This window comes from Vespula pensylvanica, chromosome 22 (genome assembly GCF_014466175.1).
Source record: "Vespula pensylvanica isolate Volc-1 chromosome 22, ASM1446617v1, whole genome shotgun sequence".
Classification (NCBI taxonomy): Eukaryota; Metazoa; Arthropoda; class Insecta; order Hymenoptera; family Vespidae; genus Vespula; species Vespula pensylvanica.
The window spans coordinates 885769-905037 of record NC_057706.1 but is presented as its reverse complement, the minus strand read 5'-3'; the positions used below and the strand labels follow the sequence as shown (position 1 = coordinate 905037).

Genomic DNA, 19269 nt, shown 5'->3' with positions numbered 1-19269 from the left:
GTCATTGCTTGCAATTTGCTGTTTATATATATATATATATATTTTTTTTTTATTTATATTTCTCTTTTTTCTTTTCTTTTTTTTTTTTTTTTTAATATCCAAGCACTTTCTGTCGATTATGTAAATAAAATAAAACACACAATTTTCAATTCGATCATTTTACATATTTGTTACTGTCTATTACCGATTGTAAATTATTTTTTGTTTCGTTTTATTTCAAATGTGTGTACTTTTTATCGATGGCATGCGATCCATGATATTTATATGAAAGACGATTTTATAAATTTATAATGAAAAAAAAAAAAAAAAAGGGAAACAAAAAGAGAAACGAAAAAATGAACGAATTAAATATTTCTATTGATTCATATAAATGTGGTAGAAAACGAAAAAAGAAATTTATTTTTCAGTAAAGGTTTTTACAGATTGCTTGTACCATATTAAATGGCAAAAGTTCGAATCGTACGTGCTTTGAAATATACCTATATCAAAACTTTTTAGTTGACCGTTTCGACCTGCAAAACTACGATAGTTTCATACTGTTATATACACGGTCGTTTTGCAAAATCAAAAAAACATGGTTCTCATTGATTGCCTCTTCTTTTGTATTTCTGTTTTATTTCTTTCTTTCTTTCTTTCTTTCTTTCTTTCATATTGCTGTTTTTTTTTTCTTTTTAAATAAACGTACATTCATTCCATTTTGAAATGGAAATTACTTTGGGAATTAATCTGAGTAAAAAATTAGCTAAGAGGAATATGATGAATTAGTTAGTAGAAATATTGATCGAAATACGACATTTCTGCGAAATTTCTCCTTTTTTTTTTTATTTTCTTGCTTGCTTGCTTGCTTTCTTTCTTTCATTCTTTTTTCTTCTTTCTTTCTTCCTTTATTTCCTTCGTTTAATTAATTAAAGAGCAAAAATGAAATTGATAAAAAACGAATCATTTAATTTTTCTCGTAACAACGTGATTAAACATGACACGATGTCGCGAAAATTATTTCATGTATGTAGATATTATTTATTACATGAAAGGGTGACAGCTTGTAAAACAACGATGGATCAATGAAAATAATTAAATGAGAATTTAAAGACCCGTGAAAATGATAATAATAATAACAACAGTAACAATAGCAATAAAATAAACCATATGTATTATTTTTCATTGACAAAAATAATACAAACAGATAGAAAAATTTTTTTCGGATTATGTAAATTTATTGCACCTATGTACATATCTATTCTCTCCTCTAAACACGAGATATTAGATATCACGTATTTTAGGTCAAATTTTACCTCGAAATTCGGAATTAGTATTTCGGCTTAAAACGATGTTACTATCGGATTACTATGATTTGATATCAGCGAACGAATAGTTTAAATCTTTAACAGATAAATAAGGAGGTGCTCGTAGTACTTAAAATGAATAATAAATTTATTATTATTATTGTTATTATTATTATTATTATTATTATTATTTATTTTACGTAACTTATGCGATTTATCGTAAAGATAATTTCCATAAGGATCAATAACAGGTACAATAACATTTATTGGATATTGCACGTTAAAATAATAACTCTATGAAATAGATCATTTTCTTACAGGAATTCGATTAAGTCGTCGATTATTTTCAAAATTATATGTTTATATAATCTACACGTATATATATATAAAAAAAAAATCTTTTTCCTATGATTTTTTTTCAGAGCTTGCATGCGATTAAAAATATTTGATCTTACCTCAAGATCCACGAGCCACGAGATCTCTTAAAAAAAAAAATTATCAATTGTAATAATTACTTTCTAATACTAATTGTAATATACATACATACATACATATACATATATATATATATATATATATATATATATATATATATATTCATATCTATTTATCTACGCGATCATCGTGTTTGTAATTAACGAATTTGTCACACGATCAATCCGTTAACGGTAACGATCAATCTATTATTTATGTCACATTAGGAAGTTCGTGCGAATAATTATCCAACTAAGTAATCTAATATTTAATGGGCTCTTGACAGGCGAGAATAGAGTAAAACCAGGTAACCGATCTCTCTCACATCGCCATCGGTAATAATCATACGATACATATTAATAGTAATTAAGTAAGAATACTAATTCAATATTCGTCAAGATCGAATGAAATTTTCTTAGTTTATAAAGACAATATATAGAAAAGAAAAAAGGTTATATATTTCAAAGAAAATCGTGGCTCTAGGATGATAACTTTTTTTTTCTTCTCTCTCTTTTTTTCTTTCTTCTGAAATTACATGTCTTTCATGAATTTCTTTAAGAAACACGAGATAGGTCACGAAACATAAAATCGTATTCGCAGATCATCAATTTTATCACAAGTGGGCTCTTCTAACCGACCCAGACGACGTCGCCGGAGGTCCCAAAGGATATTTGAAGTGTGACATAAGCGTTATTGGAAAGGGAGACACCGTTAAAATTCCTCCAAAAAGTGAGAAAGACGAGGACGACATCGAGGGAAATCTTTTGCTACCCGATGGTGTACCGATAGAAAGACAGAGAGCTAAATTCATTGTAAAGATCTATAGGGCCGACGGTTTGCCAAAAATGAATAGCAGTATTATGGCGAATGTGAAGAAAGCTTTCACCGGTGAAGTTAAAGATTTAGTTGATCCGTACGTGCAGGTCTCGTTCGCCGGTTTGAGCGTAAGTTTGCACGTAAAAACGATATAAGAGAGGAAGGAAAAGAAGGAAAAAGAAGGAGAAAAAAAATCAAAAAAAAAAAAAAAAGAAAGAAAAATCAAATTATCTTTTCGTTTCTTTCCTTTTCTTTCCTTTCCTTTTTTCTATATTAACTTTCTTCTGCTATATATATATGATCGGATATCCTATCGTTAAAGAAAATTGAAAGAAAATTTTGTCGAATGAGAAAAAAAAAGAAAAAAAAAAAAAACGAATTGGAAAGATCCACGAATGTAGAAGTAAAAAGGAAACATAGTGCAGATCCATAGATCTTCCTTGTTACAGGGTAAAACGAGCGTAAAAAGGCACAGCTATGCTCCGATCTGGAACGAGCAGATTGTCTTCACTGAAATGTTCCCACCCCTATGTCAGAGAATAAAAATACAGCTTTGCGATAACGACCCAGTCCACGCCACCGTTATAGGTACACACTTTGTCGATCTGAAACAGATCAGTAACGATGGTGAAAAAGGTTTTCTACCGACCTTCGGTCCAGCATTTATTCACCTTTACGGTAGCATTAGAGATTATAGTTTGATAGACGAACACTCTACATTGAATACTGGACTCGGTGAAGGAATTTCTTATAGAGCAAGGTTCTCTTTCTCTTTTTTTATTATTTACTTTTTTATTTTTATGATATTAATAAGATTATATATATATATATATATGTATATATGTAATTAATCGTAAATTTGGACACGCAGATTACTCATAGCGATTAGAACGGAGATCAGTGATAACGTTGAAATGGCACCCTCGGAGGTCGAGGTTGAACCGACCGTACCAATCAACGAGGCGGCTTATGCCAGAAACGAGGAATTTTTTTTATTTGCCACAATAATGGACGCCACGATGATAGACAAGAAGCTTTGCGATAAGCCAATGTATTTCGAAATATCTATTGGAAACGCGGGTAATGCTTTGGACGGACATAATGAAAGTTCGAAGGTATGATTTAGATTTATTGTATTAGATTTATTTGATATATACTATAATCCAGAATATCCTTGTGTTTTATAAAGCAATGAAAAAAAAATTTATTTTCTCTGATCGACAAGGGAATAAATAATAAATAAATCGTCGTCATCGTTATTTTCAACAAAAAACAATTTTTAATATTGACGATTCTATTTCAAAATATCAATAAAATTGTTATAGGAATGTATAATAATAATAATAATAATAATAATAATAATAATAATAATACGTTTTCGGTTTTAACGATATATCATTATTAACATACATTAATATTCAAAACCTCGTCTTTTATTTTTACTTTTACTTCGATCACGCAATAGAAGAATTAGAAAATTCTTCTAATTTGCAATGCTATTTTTCCTTTTTTTCTTTTAGATATGCGAGATGAAAAGCGGAGCGAGCGGAGAGGAGGAAGAATTGCAAGAAGTTATTAGCGGTTCTTGGCAAAGTACAACACCACCCACAAAACCAATGACGCACGATAAAATCTATTATTTTCTACCGTATTGGGACGATAAACCGAGTTTACATGTTCGAAGTATTTGGCCGGATTATCGACGTAGAATGTATAATAGTAACATAATCGGCAAGATTGCAGACAAATTGGTGAGTTTATTTTTATATCCGTACATATACCTAAATAGCTATAAAGCGCTATATAGTTATATGTCTATATAAATATAAAAAGTTGTACAAAGAACTACATATAAATATAATAATATATATATATATATATATATATATATATATATATATACTATATAACAGAAGATTTATTTCTCTCTTTTTCACTGTCTTTCTTTCTTTTCTATTTCGTGTATCATTTAATATCGATTAGGAAGAAGGATTAACAGAGGTGCAACAACGAATGGACGATCCGTCCAGTGAAAAATTATTGAAGACTATTCTCGAGGAATTGTCAAGCAGTTGCAATCGTTACGTTGGCATCAGCAAATCGAGTGCAACAGGACCAGGCGTTGGGAAAACTAAATTGGACAAGGAAAGGACGAAACTTTGTCAAAGAGAGATGGAGAGTATCGGTACCATGGCGAGGAACTTGAAGGCTATAATAACGAAGAACAGTTTCAAGGAACGTCTGAAAACGGCACAGAACTATCTTCAAAAATTGAAGTTCTTAATTGAGGATGTCAGTACCATATACACAAGCGTATACATCGACAAATAAAAGAAAAAGAAAAAAATCTATCCTTCGCGATGTGATCCACGCGAAGGATAGATCATTTTTAAAAAGATAGGGAGAAAGCTGAGGAACGATGGAAGATTGTTCTGTGTTTTTGCAGCCTCAGGATTCGTTACCGGATGTCTTCATTTGGGTCATCAGTTCCGGTAGACGTGTTGCCTATCAAAGGATTTCATGCAGAGAATTGATCTATTCGATCGTTGACGAAGAATGCGGTAGGAATTGTGGAAAGATTCAAACGATGTTTTTAAAGGTCGGTAGAGTTATTAATAGGACAGAAAAAAAATAAAACAAAAAGATCTATCGCAAGAAATGTTAATTCATTGATAATGTTCGTAAAGCTTCCGGGAAAGAAGAGATTCGGACCATCCGGTTGGGCTATACAAACGAAGCTACAAATCTACATGTGGTTGGGTATACTCAAGCATAAGAAGTACTTCATTCAGGGCTTGCCAAAGGGTTACGAGATGAGTCACGAACTTAGAAATATTGATAGGTTGCGTGCTTTACCACCGACGGTCATTCATTACATTGAGAAACACGTGAGTATAGAAAACATTTGTAAGTGATTATTACTAACAAAAGATTATATTGACTTCGTTAAAATCTATTCGATCTATCGAATTTATTAAAATCGGCAATGGAACAAACGATAAAGACATTTTATGTCGATATAGAAATTTCAACTAAGAGCGCACATGTATCAAGCAAGATCGTTGATTGGTAGCGACGCATCCGGCTTGTCTGATCCGTTCGCACGTGTTATTTGCGGTGAGTTTTGTAAATCGACTCAAGTAATCGACGAAACTCTAAGTCCAACGTGGGACGAATTGCTTCTCTTCGACGACATCCTAATTTATGGTACCGACGAAGAAATCAAAAAGGATCCACCCTCGATCGTCATCGAAATATTCGACCAGGACAAAGTGGTAAGCGATTAATTTTCTTTTTTCTTTTTTTTCTTCTTACTTCCCAGTATTTCATCGTTTACTGACCATTACCATTCGTTTCGCATTATTATAATATCGGTAACGAATTGAACGAAATAAACGTGACCTAATCATATCCTAAACGTATCATTCAATTTTACGATTCTTTCTTTTCCAGAGTCATATTGTGTAAACCGTGGACATAACACTGCATGAAGGACTCTCTGCTTTAACAGTTTGTATACGACCTGTAACATCATCTCTCATAACATAACATAAATCACGATTCAAAAGCACACGATGATGATTTACGAGAGAACTCTGATACTCAGCTCTCTCTCTCTCTCTCTCTCTCTCTCTCTCTCTCTCTCTCTCTCTCTCTCTCTTTCTCTCTCTCTCTCTCTTAGCATGAAAATGAATGAACACGAACGCACACACGTATTTCTTCTCTCCTTTTTTATTTTTTACTTTTCTTCTCGTTTTTTCTTTTTTCTTTTTTCCTTCCTTTTCTTTCTTTCCTTCGTTATCATAACAAAAAAAAAAAGGAGAAAAAGTTTCTTCGACCTCGAAAATCTTCGGAAAATTATTCTTCGACCTTATCCAATATCTTCGAGTTATCTCGATTATTATTACGACGACACCTTTCATCACGTTTAAAAAAAATACTTCTATTCTTATAGAAATGTTTCACATTGTTTCTTGAACTTCGACACTGATAATACTAAATCCTCGATTTATTATAGTGCACTTTTCTTTACGTGGATATTTATACGGACGTTCGTATCAGCGTATGAAAGTAGAAGTCACATTTGACGAATTTATTTGTTCGATCGTTACAGGGTAAATCAGAGTACATTGGACGAGCGATAGCAAGACCACACGTTAAACTTTCGTCAGAAAATTATTTACCACCGAATTTTCCACCATCCTTGGAATGGTACGATGTTACCAGAGGTGCTGCTAGAGCTGGAGAACTTTTAGCCGTATTCGAATTACTTGAACATCCTACAGCGACAGATCTTGGATTTCCGACATTACCAGACCCAAAGGACAAATTTCAACAAATAATTGCTTCAGGACCTGATCAAGGTCCCATTCTTCCAGTTCCAATTGGCATACGACCTACTTTAGCAAAATACAGGTAACATTACAAAATTAAACACACCGAAATCTTCCTCGAAATGTTTCCTTTCGTTTTTACAATGTATATTTACGACATAATCGACTCAAGTTTTAACACTTCAAACTATGAAATCATTTACGTCGCTTTATTTAATCGATTAATTAATTCGATGGAAAAAAGTCAAGGTATAAAATATAAAATGAGTGAAATAAAATAAAAAACTGAAGAAAAAAAAAAGAGAAGAAAGGAAAAAAATCAAATGAATTTTTTTTCTTTTTCGTCGTCAGTTTAAAAACGTATACGATTCGACATTTTTTGTTTATTCAAAATATCTTTTTAATGTTTTGTCGTGCAGGATAGAGGTACTCTTCTGGGGATTGCGCGATCTAAAGAGAATTCATTTATTAACGGTAGACAAACCACGGGTGGACGTTGAATGTGCCGGTCATATTTTGTACTCCTCGGTTATAGCAAACGCAAAGAAAAATCCGAACTTTAACACACCGATCAAGTTTCTAGAGTTGGAATTGCCGGAGCAAGAACTCTATCGACCGCCATTAACGATAAGAGCAGTCGATTGTAGAAGTTTCGGAAGGTACACGTTGGTAGGCACCCATACGATTAATTCGATTCACAAATATACTTATTCGCCGCAAACAAAAAGAGCTAGAGACATCGAAGAGAGAAAAAAGAGTCTTTATCAGTTGCAATGTATAGGTAAGAAAATTAATGGTTTTATTGGATATTCGAGCTTTCCTTTTTTTCTTTCTTTTTTTGCCTACTTAAATTAAATTTTCCTCGATTATTTTAGGTCTCGAACAAGGGAAACCAAAATATCAACAAACGAGTATGCCAGAATCATTTACTCAATCCGATATTGGTTCAAACAACAGTGACACGATCATCACATTGGGAATTGAACAAAGCGCCTGGCCAACGAAGAGAGATAAAACCGAACAAAATTTACGAAAAAAACAGAGTCCAATGAACGACGTAGGAATAAGTAAGTCCATCAAGTTTTCCATCGTTTCTAGATTAACACCAAACGATATAGATAATAATGCGATTTTAGGCGATATTGGAATATTGGATGACGGAGAGGGCTGTCAGGATTGGTGGACGAAGTATTTCGCGTCGGTCGAGGCAATGATCGAGGAAAATAAAGAATTGAGGAGAGAGAAATCTATATTTCAAGCCCAACAGAATGGGACTTTGCCAGCTTTTTTGGAGGATGCGTTTGATCAAGGTCAAGCTACAACGACCAGTGAAAAAAATACAGGTGCCATTTATCCAACAAAGAAATTGTTTGGTTTAAAGTCACCGACGAATGCTTCGAAATTTGTTTCGAAGTTGAGTCCAAAACATGTGCCAAGAAAGACATCTCAAAAGACAGCTCTACTTAAGATCTATCCAAACGAATTAGAAGCTCAATCGGAATTCGAACAGTTCAAGGAATGGTTGCACACATTCGAACTCTATCGAGGAAAGAAAACGGGCGATGAAACCGAGGATGAACATAGAATCGTTGGTTATTTCAAAGGAGCTTTGAAGGTCTACAAATGGCCACTTCCAAAGGATCTGATAGATCACACCGTAATGGGATTTGATCCTCAATACGGTTTCTTTCAAGGTGTACCCTCGAACGAACCAATTCATGTTCTTGTTAGGGTCTACATCGTTAAGGCTAACGATCTTCATCCGTGTGATCTTAATGGTAAAGCTGATCCTTACGTTGTTCTCCAATTGGGTGCTAAAAGGATAAGCGACAAGGAGAATTATGTATCGAAACAACTTAATCCTGTCTTTGGGAAGTAAGTGTCGTAATTCTGATTGTTTTTTCTTTCTCTTTGTTTTTTTTTTTTTTCTTCTTTTCTCTTACTAGATTAAAACGAAATCAGAAATTTGTTGAGATCTCATTGATAAATTGTTAATGGTTCCAAGGTGTTTCGAGATAGAAGCTACGTTCCCTCAGGATTCTCTGTTAACAGTACAAGTTTTGGATTGGGATTTAGTTGGTACCGATGATATGATCGGCGAAACTAAAATCGATTTGGAAAATCGATTTTATAGTAGGCATCGTGCAACTTGCGGTTTTTCCAGACGTTACGACGAGTGAGTGAGATTGATGATCGGTCGATCGTCATTTAATCGATTTACAAAAGAAAACAAAAAGAAAGGAACAACTTATTTTGCTTCGTTTTATAGATCAGGTTACAACAAGTGGAGGGACGCAATGAAACCTACACAAATATTGTCGAAATTGTGCAAAGAGGGTAAAGTGGATGGTCCGGTTTATTCTCATGGGCGTGTTACCATCGGACGAAAAACATTTTCATTGTCGAACGAGGAAATGGAATTTTACGTTCATTCAAAAGGTTCATTCAAGATTTATCGTGATTAAAATGAATGCTTTTTCACTTCAAACTTTTTCATTTCAAACTTTTCAAAACTATTTCTTTTCTTTCTTTTTCTTTTTTTTTTTTCTTTTTAGGTATAGAAGAACATCTTGCCCTTGCTGTACTGCATCAATGGAATGCTTTTCCCCGTATCGGTTCTACGTTGGTACCCGAACACATCGAAACTCGGCCACTTTACAATCCTGAAAAACCTGGTATAGAACAAGGAAAATTAGAAATGTGGGTGGACATGTTCCCAATGGATATGCCTTCGCCAGGTTCACCAATTGATATATCACCTAGAAAACCAAAGAGTTACGAATTACGTGTTATCATTTGGAACACGGACGACGTCGTGCTCGAAGATGATGCTTTCTTCACCGGTGAAAAGATGAGCGACATTTACGTAAAGGGGTAAATTTAATAGAAGCGTTTAATATTTCATCGTCATATGATAATGACGATTTATACGTACGATTAAAATATTATTTCTGAATATTTCTTCTTTGCTTTTCGTTTTCTTTTTCCTTTTTTTTTTTTTTTTTTTTTAAATGATAGGTGGCTAAAAGGTCCAGAGGATTGTCAATCCACTGACATTCATTATCGATCATTAACCGGTGAGGGTAATTTCAATTGGAGATTCATATTTCCGTTCGAGTATCTTGTAGCCGAAGAGAAGATCGTTATCAATCGAAAAGAGAGTCTTTTTAGTTGGGACGAGACCGAATGTAAGATACCAGCACGATTGGAGTTACAAGTAATATTTCGATAATAATGTCCTTCTTTTTTTCTCTCTTATAAAAATATGCTATAACGTTAATGAAAATTTTTTTTCTTTCTCTTTTTTCCTTTCTTCTTCTTCAAAGGTATGGGATGCCGATCACTTTTCGGCCGACGATTTCTTAGGTGCGATTACTCTCGATCTTAATAGATTTCCACGTGGTGCAAAAAATAGCAAACTTTGTACGCTTGGTATGTTGAAGACCGATGGTTCCGTTCCCATGGTTAATATTTTTAAACAAAAACGAGTTAAAGGTTGGTGGCCGTTCTATGTTAAAAAGGAAAACGAAGATATGGAACTTACGGTAAGATCGTATAAGTACAATTAAGAAAGAAAATAAAAAAAACGTCATTTATTTTATTAAGTCTAAATCTTCGAAACTTATTAATATTGAAGAATATTTGTATAGGGTAAGGTAGAAGCTGAAATACATTTGTTAACAAAAGAAGAAGCAGAAAAGAATCCCGCTGGTTTCGGTCGAAACGAACCTGATCCTTTGGATAAACCCAAGTGGGTATTCTTTTCCTCAAATATTTTCTTTGAAATTATTTTACGACTAAGCTTACGATTTTCATTCATAATTCTTTGTTCCTTTTCTTTCTTTTTTTTTTCTTACAGCCGACCGGACGCCTCGTTTATGTGGTTCCTGAATCCTTTAAAATCTATCAAATATATTGTTTGGCACAACTATAAATGGGCTATTTTGAAAGCTATAATAATGATAGGTATAATAATACTTATACTACTATTTTTCTACGCTATTCCTGGATATTCTGTAAAGAAGATTTTAGGAGCTTAAGAAATGATTACGATCGATAGAATGTACAAATAATGTAGTCACGGTGACGTTGCTGTTACTTGGAAAAAAAAGGGAAAAAAAGAGAGAAAAAAAATTTAGAATAAATTTACAATATTTTTTCATTTGTTATAGTATAGATCATAGGAGTATCTTGATAATCAGCGTTGCAAAGTACCTTATTTACAGATCATCAAAGATATAAGCGTGAATATGTACAAATATTGATTATGTACAAGACTAGTATAGAAATATTTTTCTGTAAAATTATATTCGCACTTGTACCATTAGACATAGGCAAAAGAAATTTTGTTAGGCCTACATTCTGTTTACGTAGTAACAGTAGTTTACGAAGTAGTGCATAATGATTATAATCATCTATCGCATCAATCTATCGCATTATGTGTAGAAAGACGCACTTGAATATTTTTATTGAAAATCACAAAAAATTGAAATATCTTTCAGCATGGGTACTAATTATATTATTCGTGTTAGAGTTTCATGTTAGAGTGGACCAAAGATTAATAACGAAATGCGTTCACGATTTAAAATAAATATCAAATGTAAATACTTTAATCTAATTTAGACAGAATTCTTTACAAGAACGTAAAGACAGGCTAAAGCAATTTGGTACAATAATTATCCGTACAACACACACATACATACATACATACATACATACATACATATATATATATATATATATATATATATATATAAAATAAAAAAATTTCATTTACCTAAACGTTTACTCTAGGTACTGTTAGAAAAATTTAATAAAATTAAACATTAAATAGACGGAATTAACAGACTCTAAATATTTTCTTAAATATATCATCGTTGTACGAGTTTTTACAATTCTGTAGACAACAATGCTTCAAATTTATTATTTATAACCGGTATATCATCTATTGAATCGCTGGAAGAATCTTCCGATTTTTCTTTGCCATTGACCTCGTCGTCGCTTCTTCTTTTCGCAACTTCATTCTCCTGCTCTTCTTCTTGCTCCTTCTCTTCCTCCTCCTCCTCCTCGTCTTCGGACGATGAAATCATGGATTCAGCAACATCATCTTCATGAATTCTAGCTTGAATCCATCTAACTGTCTCGACTTCAGGATGTTGTTCCCAATTTTCTAAATAACACATGTATTCGATGTTTTATATAAAATAATATTCTATTGCTATATATAATGGTAAATAAAAATAATAATGATAATACCTTTACTTGCAACCCAATTTGGAGGGTATACATAAACACAAATCCTTCCTTCTAATGACATTCTTAACAGAGAGTTTGCTGCTCTATAAGTATCTAATCTCGACGCTTTAGCCGTGTAGAAATTTCTTTTTGCTGCCCAACCGTCGCATATGTCCATGGCAGACCAGCAATCGTCGTTACTTTGATGTTGTATCCTTAATAATTTAGGTAAATTTATTCGTTCAGCTATGAATTTTATACTAGTATACGGTTCTCTGACTTGAGCAATTGGAAATGAGCCCATTAAAATTTGAAGTTGTTTAGGAACAGTTGATGGGAATACCAAACCGGGACAATCACAAAGACAAACCGTTTTGGTAAGATATATAGTTTGGAAATGCTTTGTATGACCAGGCGTACGAGACACGCTTACGACTTTTTTACCTGTAATGTAATACAATAATATGTGTGAATGTAACAATTAGATAATAATAAGAATTATCAATAATTCATAACTTATGTATTACTTACCCATTAGTGCATTCATTAAAGATGATTTCCCAACATTTGGTGTACCAATGCAACCTATAGTCAATACACCATTTTTATATTTTACATGTTCAACGTATGTATCATCTTGTTTTTCAATTATAACATTATCCTTTCTATCTATATCATCTAAATCATATTCCACGTTCATTTCCTCTTGAATTTTTTCGTTCCAAGAACTTAAATCCACTTCATCCCCAACGATATCTTGACACGCTTGTAATAATTTTAGAGCTCCTTCTGCTGCCATCTTCAATTTCCCTTTTCTACGTCTTTTCTTTATACCTTCACTTTCATTTGTATTCCCTCTTAAGTTGTAAGTTGGAAACGACGTAAACATTAATATATGCAGTTCCGGATAATGCGTAGAAAAGTATTCTTTCCAAGCTACTACCAAAGAAGCGGGTGCCAAATCGATCTTATTGAGAATTAGTATCATATCCTTTTTCAATTCTTTTGTTATATAGTTATATAAATATGGAGGAAACATCAAAACAGGAAATCTAATATCAACGATGATCAATAATATATCAGACATTTCTAAAACTCTCCACAGTTGTCTCCAAGTTTCTAAATTTAGCTCGAAATAGCTAACATCTAATTTTTCCATAGTTTGTAGATATTCCTAATTGCAAAAAAATTATCCATCAATGAAACTTGGGATTTTTTAACTTTGGATAAAAATGATATTTTATTTTTTTACCAAGTACATCGACTACTTACATTAAAATATTTTTGTTCTCTAATTTCTAATTGGTCTTTTGACATAGCATAAGCCCAAGATGGTCTCTTAGGAATATCTATATCTGGTGGGAAATAATTATCAGAAACTTCTTGCTGTACAAAAGGAATCATATGAATAGTGTTTCTAGCTTCCTCCTTGCGCTTTCTCAATTCTGCTTGCGATTCTTTAAAAAATTGAAGAGCATACTTGTTTCTACGGTCTTGTGGTTGCTTGTTTATTTTTTGTATGCCTCTTTTATACTCTATATCATCAATTAAACTAGATTGATCCTCATCATCTATATTTCGTGCTGCTGGAAAACAAAATTAATATATACAGTTAAAATTTTCCCTTACATTTATTTATTCTATTTTTGATAGAACACTGACAGAAAATTATTATGAGCAAAATATTTTAGAAAGCAAGAATACCATTCAAAAGATGATTTTGTCGTTGTTTTTTAGCTTGCATCTGTTGTTTTTTTGCTTTACCGCTAAACGCAATCTTTCTTCTTCCTTGCGGCATGTTTTTAACCTCTCGTAAACACGTTTCTCTTCCAATGATATTTACGAAACACTCGTAAAATGAATTTCACTTTATTTATTATAAAGTAAAATCTTTCAATTTGTCTATTATTAATATAAAGACGAATGAATTAATATTTCACTATATAAAATATACGAGGTATGCCATCTATTAAAATATTTGTTTCAGTATATATCACCAAAATTTCTTACATTCACAGCCACGTATAACTGACATTAATAAGAAATATAATGAATAATTTTATGACGAGTTAAATAAATTCGTGTGATTAAAAAAAAACGAATATATTTATCAACAACGAGAAGTTATCACAACGACATCAACTGATCACGATCAACTGCATCTTTCACGTGAAATGCAGCATTATATACGAACACGTGAAAATGTGAAACGTAAAAGAAGCAATCTAATTGGCTGATTATGTTTCATGCTTAACGCCATCTATATTTTGTTCGACAATTAATTTGAAAAATATTTTATTATTATTCATTATCATCTCGTTGAATCTCTTTGAATGAAATTTTTATGAAAAGAGAAAAATAAAAAAAGAAATTTTTCTATATTTCCTAATTTTATTTACATTATTATTTAAGTACATTCAATATTAAATACGTTCACAATTTTGACGTCGCCGAGAACGACATCTATATATATTTATTGTACTATATTGTACTGCATTCACGCACTTATTGTACACCGGGTATATAAAATCTAGATAAAAGATAAATCCCCGGACCATTCATCTATAGAATTAGAATTGTATAAGAAAAAAAATTTTTACCAGTGGGATACCTAATATACAACGATACAATCACAAAAAAATTAAACTTTGCAGAGAAATTTATTATCATATATAAAAGACAAGAGTTTATTATATTGTGTTTATATAAAATATGACGTTACCACATCGCAAATTCTCATTGCAGAAAAATCGTTGGAAAATAATTCGTAAAGTTGTAAAATATTTGTACCCGACGAATATATCTGACATATGGACAAATATATTTTCATATTTTTAGTTGAAAATTTAATTACTACAAATAAAGAAAGCGTATAAAAAAATAAGAAAAAGAAAAATCTGATAAAAATCTTCGTCGTAATTGCAGAAAATATAGAGATAAACATTAAATGATAATATATATATATATATATATATATATATATATATATATTCTAGAAAAAAAAAGAAATAAAGAAATTAAGAATTTTTCGTTGATTATTAATTATAATATTTACAATTACTACATATGAAAGGATTGTACGTAAAAGAAGGTTATGCATCATTGATCTGACGAGTGATTTTAATTCTGTCTCCCCTTTCTCTCTCTCTCTCTCTCTCTCTCTTCCTTTCGCTTGCTTTTACTTTTGCATAACTGTTAATATATTTACGTATAAGTGAAATGAATCTGCGTCGATCGTATTCGCGCATATAAGTTTAAAAAAATAACTTCATTAAATCCGCAATAACGCAGGTTTTATTGTCGTTATAAATAAAACTATATATTTTTTTTTTATTTTAATCCATATCTACGATAGATTGTAATAGGAAGTAAAGGTGTATCTTTCAGAACGGCAATGTTGTTGGTATATGTTTGCGATCTCGATCCGTTTCGTGCTGTGACATAACATAACCTTAAAATTTCCATATATATTTTTGTTTATTTGAGATTCGCTGGTTCCAGTATTGGATTCGGCTTTTCTAAAATATGGAGTGGCAAAATTTCTTGGAGCCACTTAGTCGTAAGCTAAGGATCACGCATTTAAATACGCCAAATGAGATTAAGGCGAAAATGAAACGCGAAAATGAGTTGATGAGTTATTTGTTGGCCGATCAAGAAGTAAGGTACGTTTAATAAAATTTCGTTTCGGCGTAACAATGGATTCATGACACAGCACTGGTGATGCGAGAGATACAAATTTCACTCTGTTGGTGGATTATTGGTTATTATTATCTACGTATTTTTTCGTACGATTTCTTATTCGGTTCGTGATCCTTTTCTTTGTTTAGTTTAGTTTAAACATTTTATCCATCACTAAAGAGGAAATTCGCTTTTTTTTTGTATTAATTTTAGGGAGTTTATATCCTTGTGGTTAGAAGAAAAATATAAAAACAGAGAATCTAAATCGATCGAAAAGGCAAAGATATTCAAGGATATAGGGAACAAAGATTTTCAAGCAAAAAATTATACTTCAAGTATTCAGTCTTATACAAAAGTTGCTTTGTATGCTCCAGCGGACAGCGAAGTCTTACCATTAGCTATCGCTAATAGATCTGCTGCTTTATATCATTTGGGTAAATATGAAGTAAGTAGAATATAAATATATATAAATATATTTAAATAAATATCCAACATCAATATCGTCAAGTCGTATTAATATAATGTTTTCAACATTACGTTTTTGTTCTTTCAAGGACTGTATTAAAAATATCGAATTGGCTATTAAGTTAGAATATCCAGAAAAGTTAAGACATAAACTGTATCTAAGAGCGGTACAATCTTATTTAAAATTAGGAAAACCGACAAAAGCTAAAGAAGCTCTTGTTCGTGTTCGTGAAATAATGACAAAATGTACCGATATACCAGATGTAAAAAAAGGTAGGTAGCTATTATAACTCGACGATAAACTGTCGTTGTTCTTAGAATTTATTTGAAAGAGATTTTTTTTATTGATTTACAGAGGACATAGAAAAGCAAATCGCGCATTTAGCATCTCTTGCATCATGTATGCATAATGACACAGAAGATACCGAAGACAATGATGTAACGCAATCAATACCTGAACTTGCATTTGGAGAAAACCCTGATTTTCCCTCTGCATCAGCAGCCGTAGATAAAAAATATTCATCAGAAAAGGGAAGATATGTTGTAGCAAACAGAGATATAAGAAAAGGTCAAATACTTTTTGTTGAAAAACCATTTGCATTTGTACTTGTGGATTATGGTAGAATAAGTGGTTCTTGTGAAAATTGTTGTCGTCCTTATGGAGATGTCCCTGTCCCGTAAGTATTACGTTTTATGTATTTATGAAATCTCTTTATGTCGTATGGATATACAGAGATATAATGCGCGAAAGTGTAATCTCTTAGATGTACAATGTGTTTGGATACCTTATATTGTAATATGAAATGTTGGAACGACGATTACACGTTTTATCATCGCTGGGAATGCCCGGGTAGTCAAATGGGACTTTGGCAGCAAAATGGAATTGCACGTTTAGCTTTAAAGGTGTTCTTAATGTGTTCGACTACATCCGATAGAAACAGATTTAACGAGGTACAAAAATTGATAACGAATTTTGATAAGTTATCCCTGAAAGATCTTATTGCTTATGGAATTGTGAGTATCTTAATTCTTCCGAAAATATCGACTAGTACGGAATCTGTTTTTTACTAAATCGCAATTAATTTCTTTTTTTCTTTTTTTCAGACGGCGACTATGCTCACGCTCTATCTTTTGAAGTATTCTGATTTTTTTGAAGATAACGATCTTACGGAATGTCTGATATCAAAATTTTCTGACGAGACTTATAATTTTCCTTGCGAAACTTCGGTAGAAAGCGATAGGCATTTATACGTAGGCTCTTTACTTCTGAGACACATTCTGCAACTTGTTTCTAATGGTCATGCCATCACAAAATTAGATGTAATTGTATCCGACAAAGATAAGGTGTTAACAGAACGAGAAAATCGTGTCGCTAAAGCGATTTATCCTTCCGCGAGTATGATGAATCATTCTTGCGATCCAAATGTAATAAATAGGTAAAGATATCTTATTTGATATAATGATATGTTCGTAAGAAATTACAAGTAATAGCGCCGATAATAAAGTTTCTATCTTTGTATTATGACTTTTTAGTTTCATGGACCAATATCTTATTGTTAAGGCTATAAAAGATATAGGAGCAGGAGAAGAAGTTTATACCTGTTATGGTAAATTTTTATTTATCCGAATAACATATTTGAAGTCAAAATGATGAAAACTTCGTTAATAATGTTTTTCGTAGGTGCACATTTTAGACAAATACCAAGAGATTACAGGCAATTAGCCTTAAAAAGTCAGTATTGTTTTACTTGCAAATGCGAACCCTGCACCATACCAGAACTTCAATATTTCATGGTAATAATATTTCTATTACAAACTATAGAGTTAATTAAGTATGTAACTATAAAAAAAAATATACATTCGTGATATCGTAATAAATTTTACGTTTTATAGGAAAGATTCAATGCTATAAAGTGTCCAGAATGTAGCGGAGCTTTGTATACTGTTCATAATTATTTTATGCATTGCTTAGATTGTGGTGCAACACCTACTTTAAATTATGATATCGAATTGAAACAAGCCCAAGATCTTTTCGAGGATGCACAAGTTTATATAGAAATGGAGAGAGAGGAAGAAGCATTGGATAAATTGAAACAATGTTTAAGTATAAGAAGAAGTGTATTGTATAAATATCATGAAGATATTACTGCTACATTAGATCTTATTGGGAAAGTATATGCTATCATGGGTTCGTATCTTAACAATTCGTATATTTATTTATTTATTTAGGATAATTATATTTTTATCAAATTAATGTCATCGTAAATTTCATGATAGGTCGATGGTTAGATTCTATATCTTACTTGGAACATAGCATTGCCGCGGTCAGCGAAAGATTTGGTTCCTGTAGCATAGAACTCGCCAACGAATTGAATAAACTCACGGATATATGTATAAGATATCTTCAAGAAGAACCGAATACCGCAACAAAGTGGTATAAGTGAGTACGATTATTTTACAAGATTTAATTTAATATTCTACGAACGAACTCGTAAAAAAATCTTTTCTACTTTATAGAAATATCTTAAAAAAGACACGACGTTACTTGTCACACGCGGAGGAAATTTTAAATTTCAATTATGGACCGTGGAATAACGCTTGTGGTGAAATAAGTGAAAAACAAAAAATTCTGTCGGTATTGCTGAAAGATTTTAATATTTAGTTCGAATTATTACTAATGCACTGTGTCTAATACGCGAATGAATAAAAACTGGCATCTTTACATATTGCAAAGTTTATATATCTATATATATTTATATAAATATATATATATACATATATATATAAGTATGTATATATTATATATATAAATATAAATAAATATATATATATATATACATTACAAGATTCGTATATATAGGCTTTTTTTTATAGAAACATTTAGTAGTCAACGTAGCGTAGCATTGTTTGTAGATTCCAAACTATCATTTTGATTTACACTTTTCGACGCACCATATACTTAACGAAAAAGAAACAAAAAGAAA

The 19269-nt window shown here is 31.8% G+C and overlaps 3 protein-coding genes across 9 annotated transcripts in view; 2 read left to right on the top strand and 1 right to left on the bottom strand.

Annotated features, from left to right (window-relative positions):
* The window catches only part of LOC122636609 (otoferlin), a 32768-nt gene extending 21252 nt beyond the window's left edge, over nucleotides 1-11516 (top strand). For 2 of the 4 annotated variants that reach the window (XM_043828004.1, XM_043828007.1), the window contains 19 exons: nucleotides 2358-2701; nucleotides 3023-3333; nucleotides 3445-3688; nucleotides 4094-4324; nucleotides 4557-4865; nucleotides 5020-5172; nucleotides 5261-5461; nucleotides 5597-5848; nucleotides 6688-6989; nucleotides 7327-7688; nucleotides 7783-7974; nucleotides 8026-8782; nucleotides 8913-9083; nucleotides 9177-9346; nucleotides 9463-9781; nucleotides 9926-10124; nucleotides 10234-10452; nucleotides 10558-10658; nucleotides 10767-11516. In XM_043828004.1, the coding sequence (XP_043683939.1) occupies nucleotides 2358-2701; nucleotides 3023-3333; nucleotides 3445-3688; nucleotides 4094-4324; nucleotides 4557-4865; nucleotides 5020-5172; nucleotides 5261-5461; nucleotides 5597-5848; nucleotides 6688-6989; nucleotides 7327-7688; nucleotides 7783-7974; nucleotides 8026-8782; nucleotides 8913-9083; nucleotides 9177-9346; nucleotides 9463-9781; nucleotides 9926-10124; nucleotides 10234-10452; nucleotides 10558-10658; nucleotides 10767-10947 (5018 nt within the window). In that variant the 3' untranslated portion in view covers nucleotides 10948-11516. The remainder of the gene's footprint in view (nucleotides 1-2357; nucleotides 2702-3022; nucleotides 3334-3444; nucleotides 3689-4093; nucleotides 4325-4556; nucleotides 4866-5019; nucleotides 5173-5260; nucleotides 5462-5596; nucleotides 5849-6687; nucleotides 6990-7326; nucleotides 7689-7782; nucleotides 7975-8025; nucleotides 8783-8912; nucleotides 9084-9176; nucleotides 9347-9462; nucleotides 9782-9925; nucleotides 10125-10233; nucleotides 10453-10557; nucleotides 10659-10766) is intronic. The other 2 variants (XM_043828005.1, XM_043828006.1) reach the window with 2 other exon arrangements.
* Nucleotides 11517-11738: 222 nt separating this feature from the next.
* Nucleotides 11739-14210, bottom strand: LOC122636612 (guanine nucleotide-binding protein-like 1). Of its 2 annotated transcripts, none has more exons than XM_043828014.1 (5): nucleotides 13847-14210; nucleotides 13415-13725; nucleotides 12674-13316; nucleotides 12164-12586; nucleotides 11739-12077 (listed from the first exon to the last, which is right to left on the bottom strand). In XM_043828014.1, the coding sequence occupies exons 1-5, from the start codon at nucleotides 13938-13940 to the stop codon at nucleotides 11797-11799; spliced, it is 1752 nt and encodes a 583-aa protein (XP_043683949.1). In that variant the 5' UTR covers nucleotides 13941-14210; the 3' UTR covers nucleotides 11739-11796. The 2 variants fall into 2 exon arrangements, with proteins under 2 accessions (XP_043683949.1, XP_043683948.1); XM_043828013.1 differs by having other exon boundaries at nucleotides 13415-13728; nucleotides 13847-14209.
* A 1065-nt stretch (nucleotides 14211-15275) lies between these two features.
* On the top strand, nucleotides 15276-19269 carry LOC122636611 (SET and MYND domain-containing protein 4-like). 3 transcript variants are annotated; one of them, XM_043828012.1, is made up of 12 exons: nucleotides 15276-15545; nucleotides 15644-15804; nucleotides 16034-16265; nucleotides 16375-16558; nucleotides 16641-16962; nucleotides 17050-17299; nucleotides 17390-17721; nucleotides 17819-17892; nucleotides 17967-18079; nucleotides 18179-18473; nucleotides 18563-18725; nucleotides 18803-19269. In XM_043828012.1, exons 2-12 carry the CDS (start codon nucleotides 15668-15670, stop codon nucleotides 18945-18947), a joined length of 2247 nt encoding a protein of 748 aa, XP_043683947.1. In that variant the 5' UTR covers nucleotides 15276-15545; nucleotides 15644-15667; the 3' UTR covers nucleotides 18948-19269. The 3 variants fall into 3 exon arrangements, with proteins under 3 accessions (XP_043683947.1, XP_043683946.1, XP_043683945.1); XM_043828011.1 differs by having other exon boundaries at nucleotides 15629-15804; XM_043828010.1 differs by having other exon boundaries at nucleotides 15276-15804.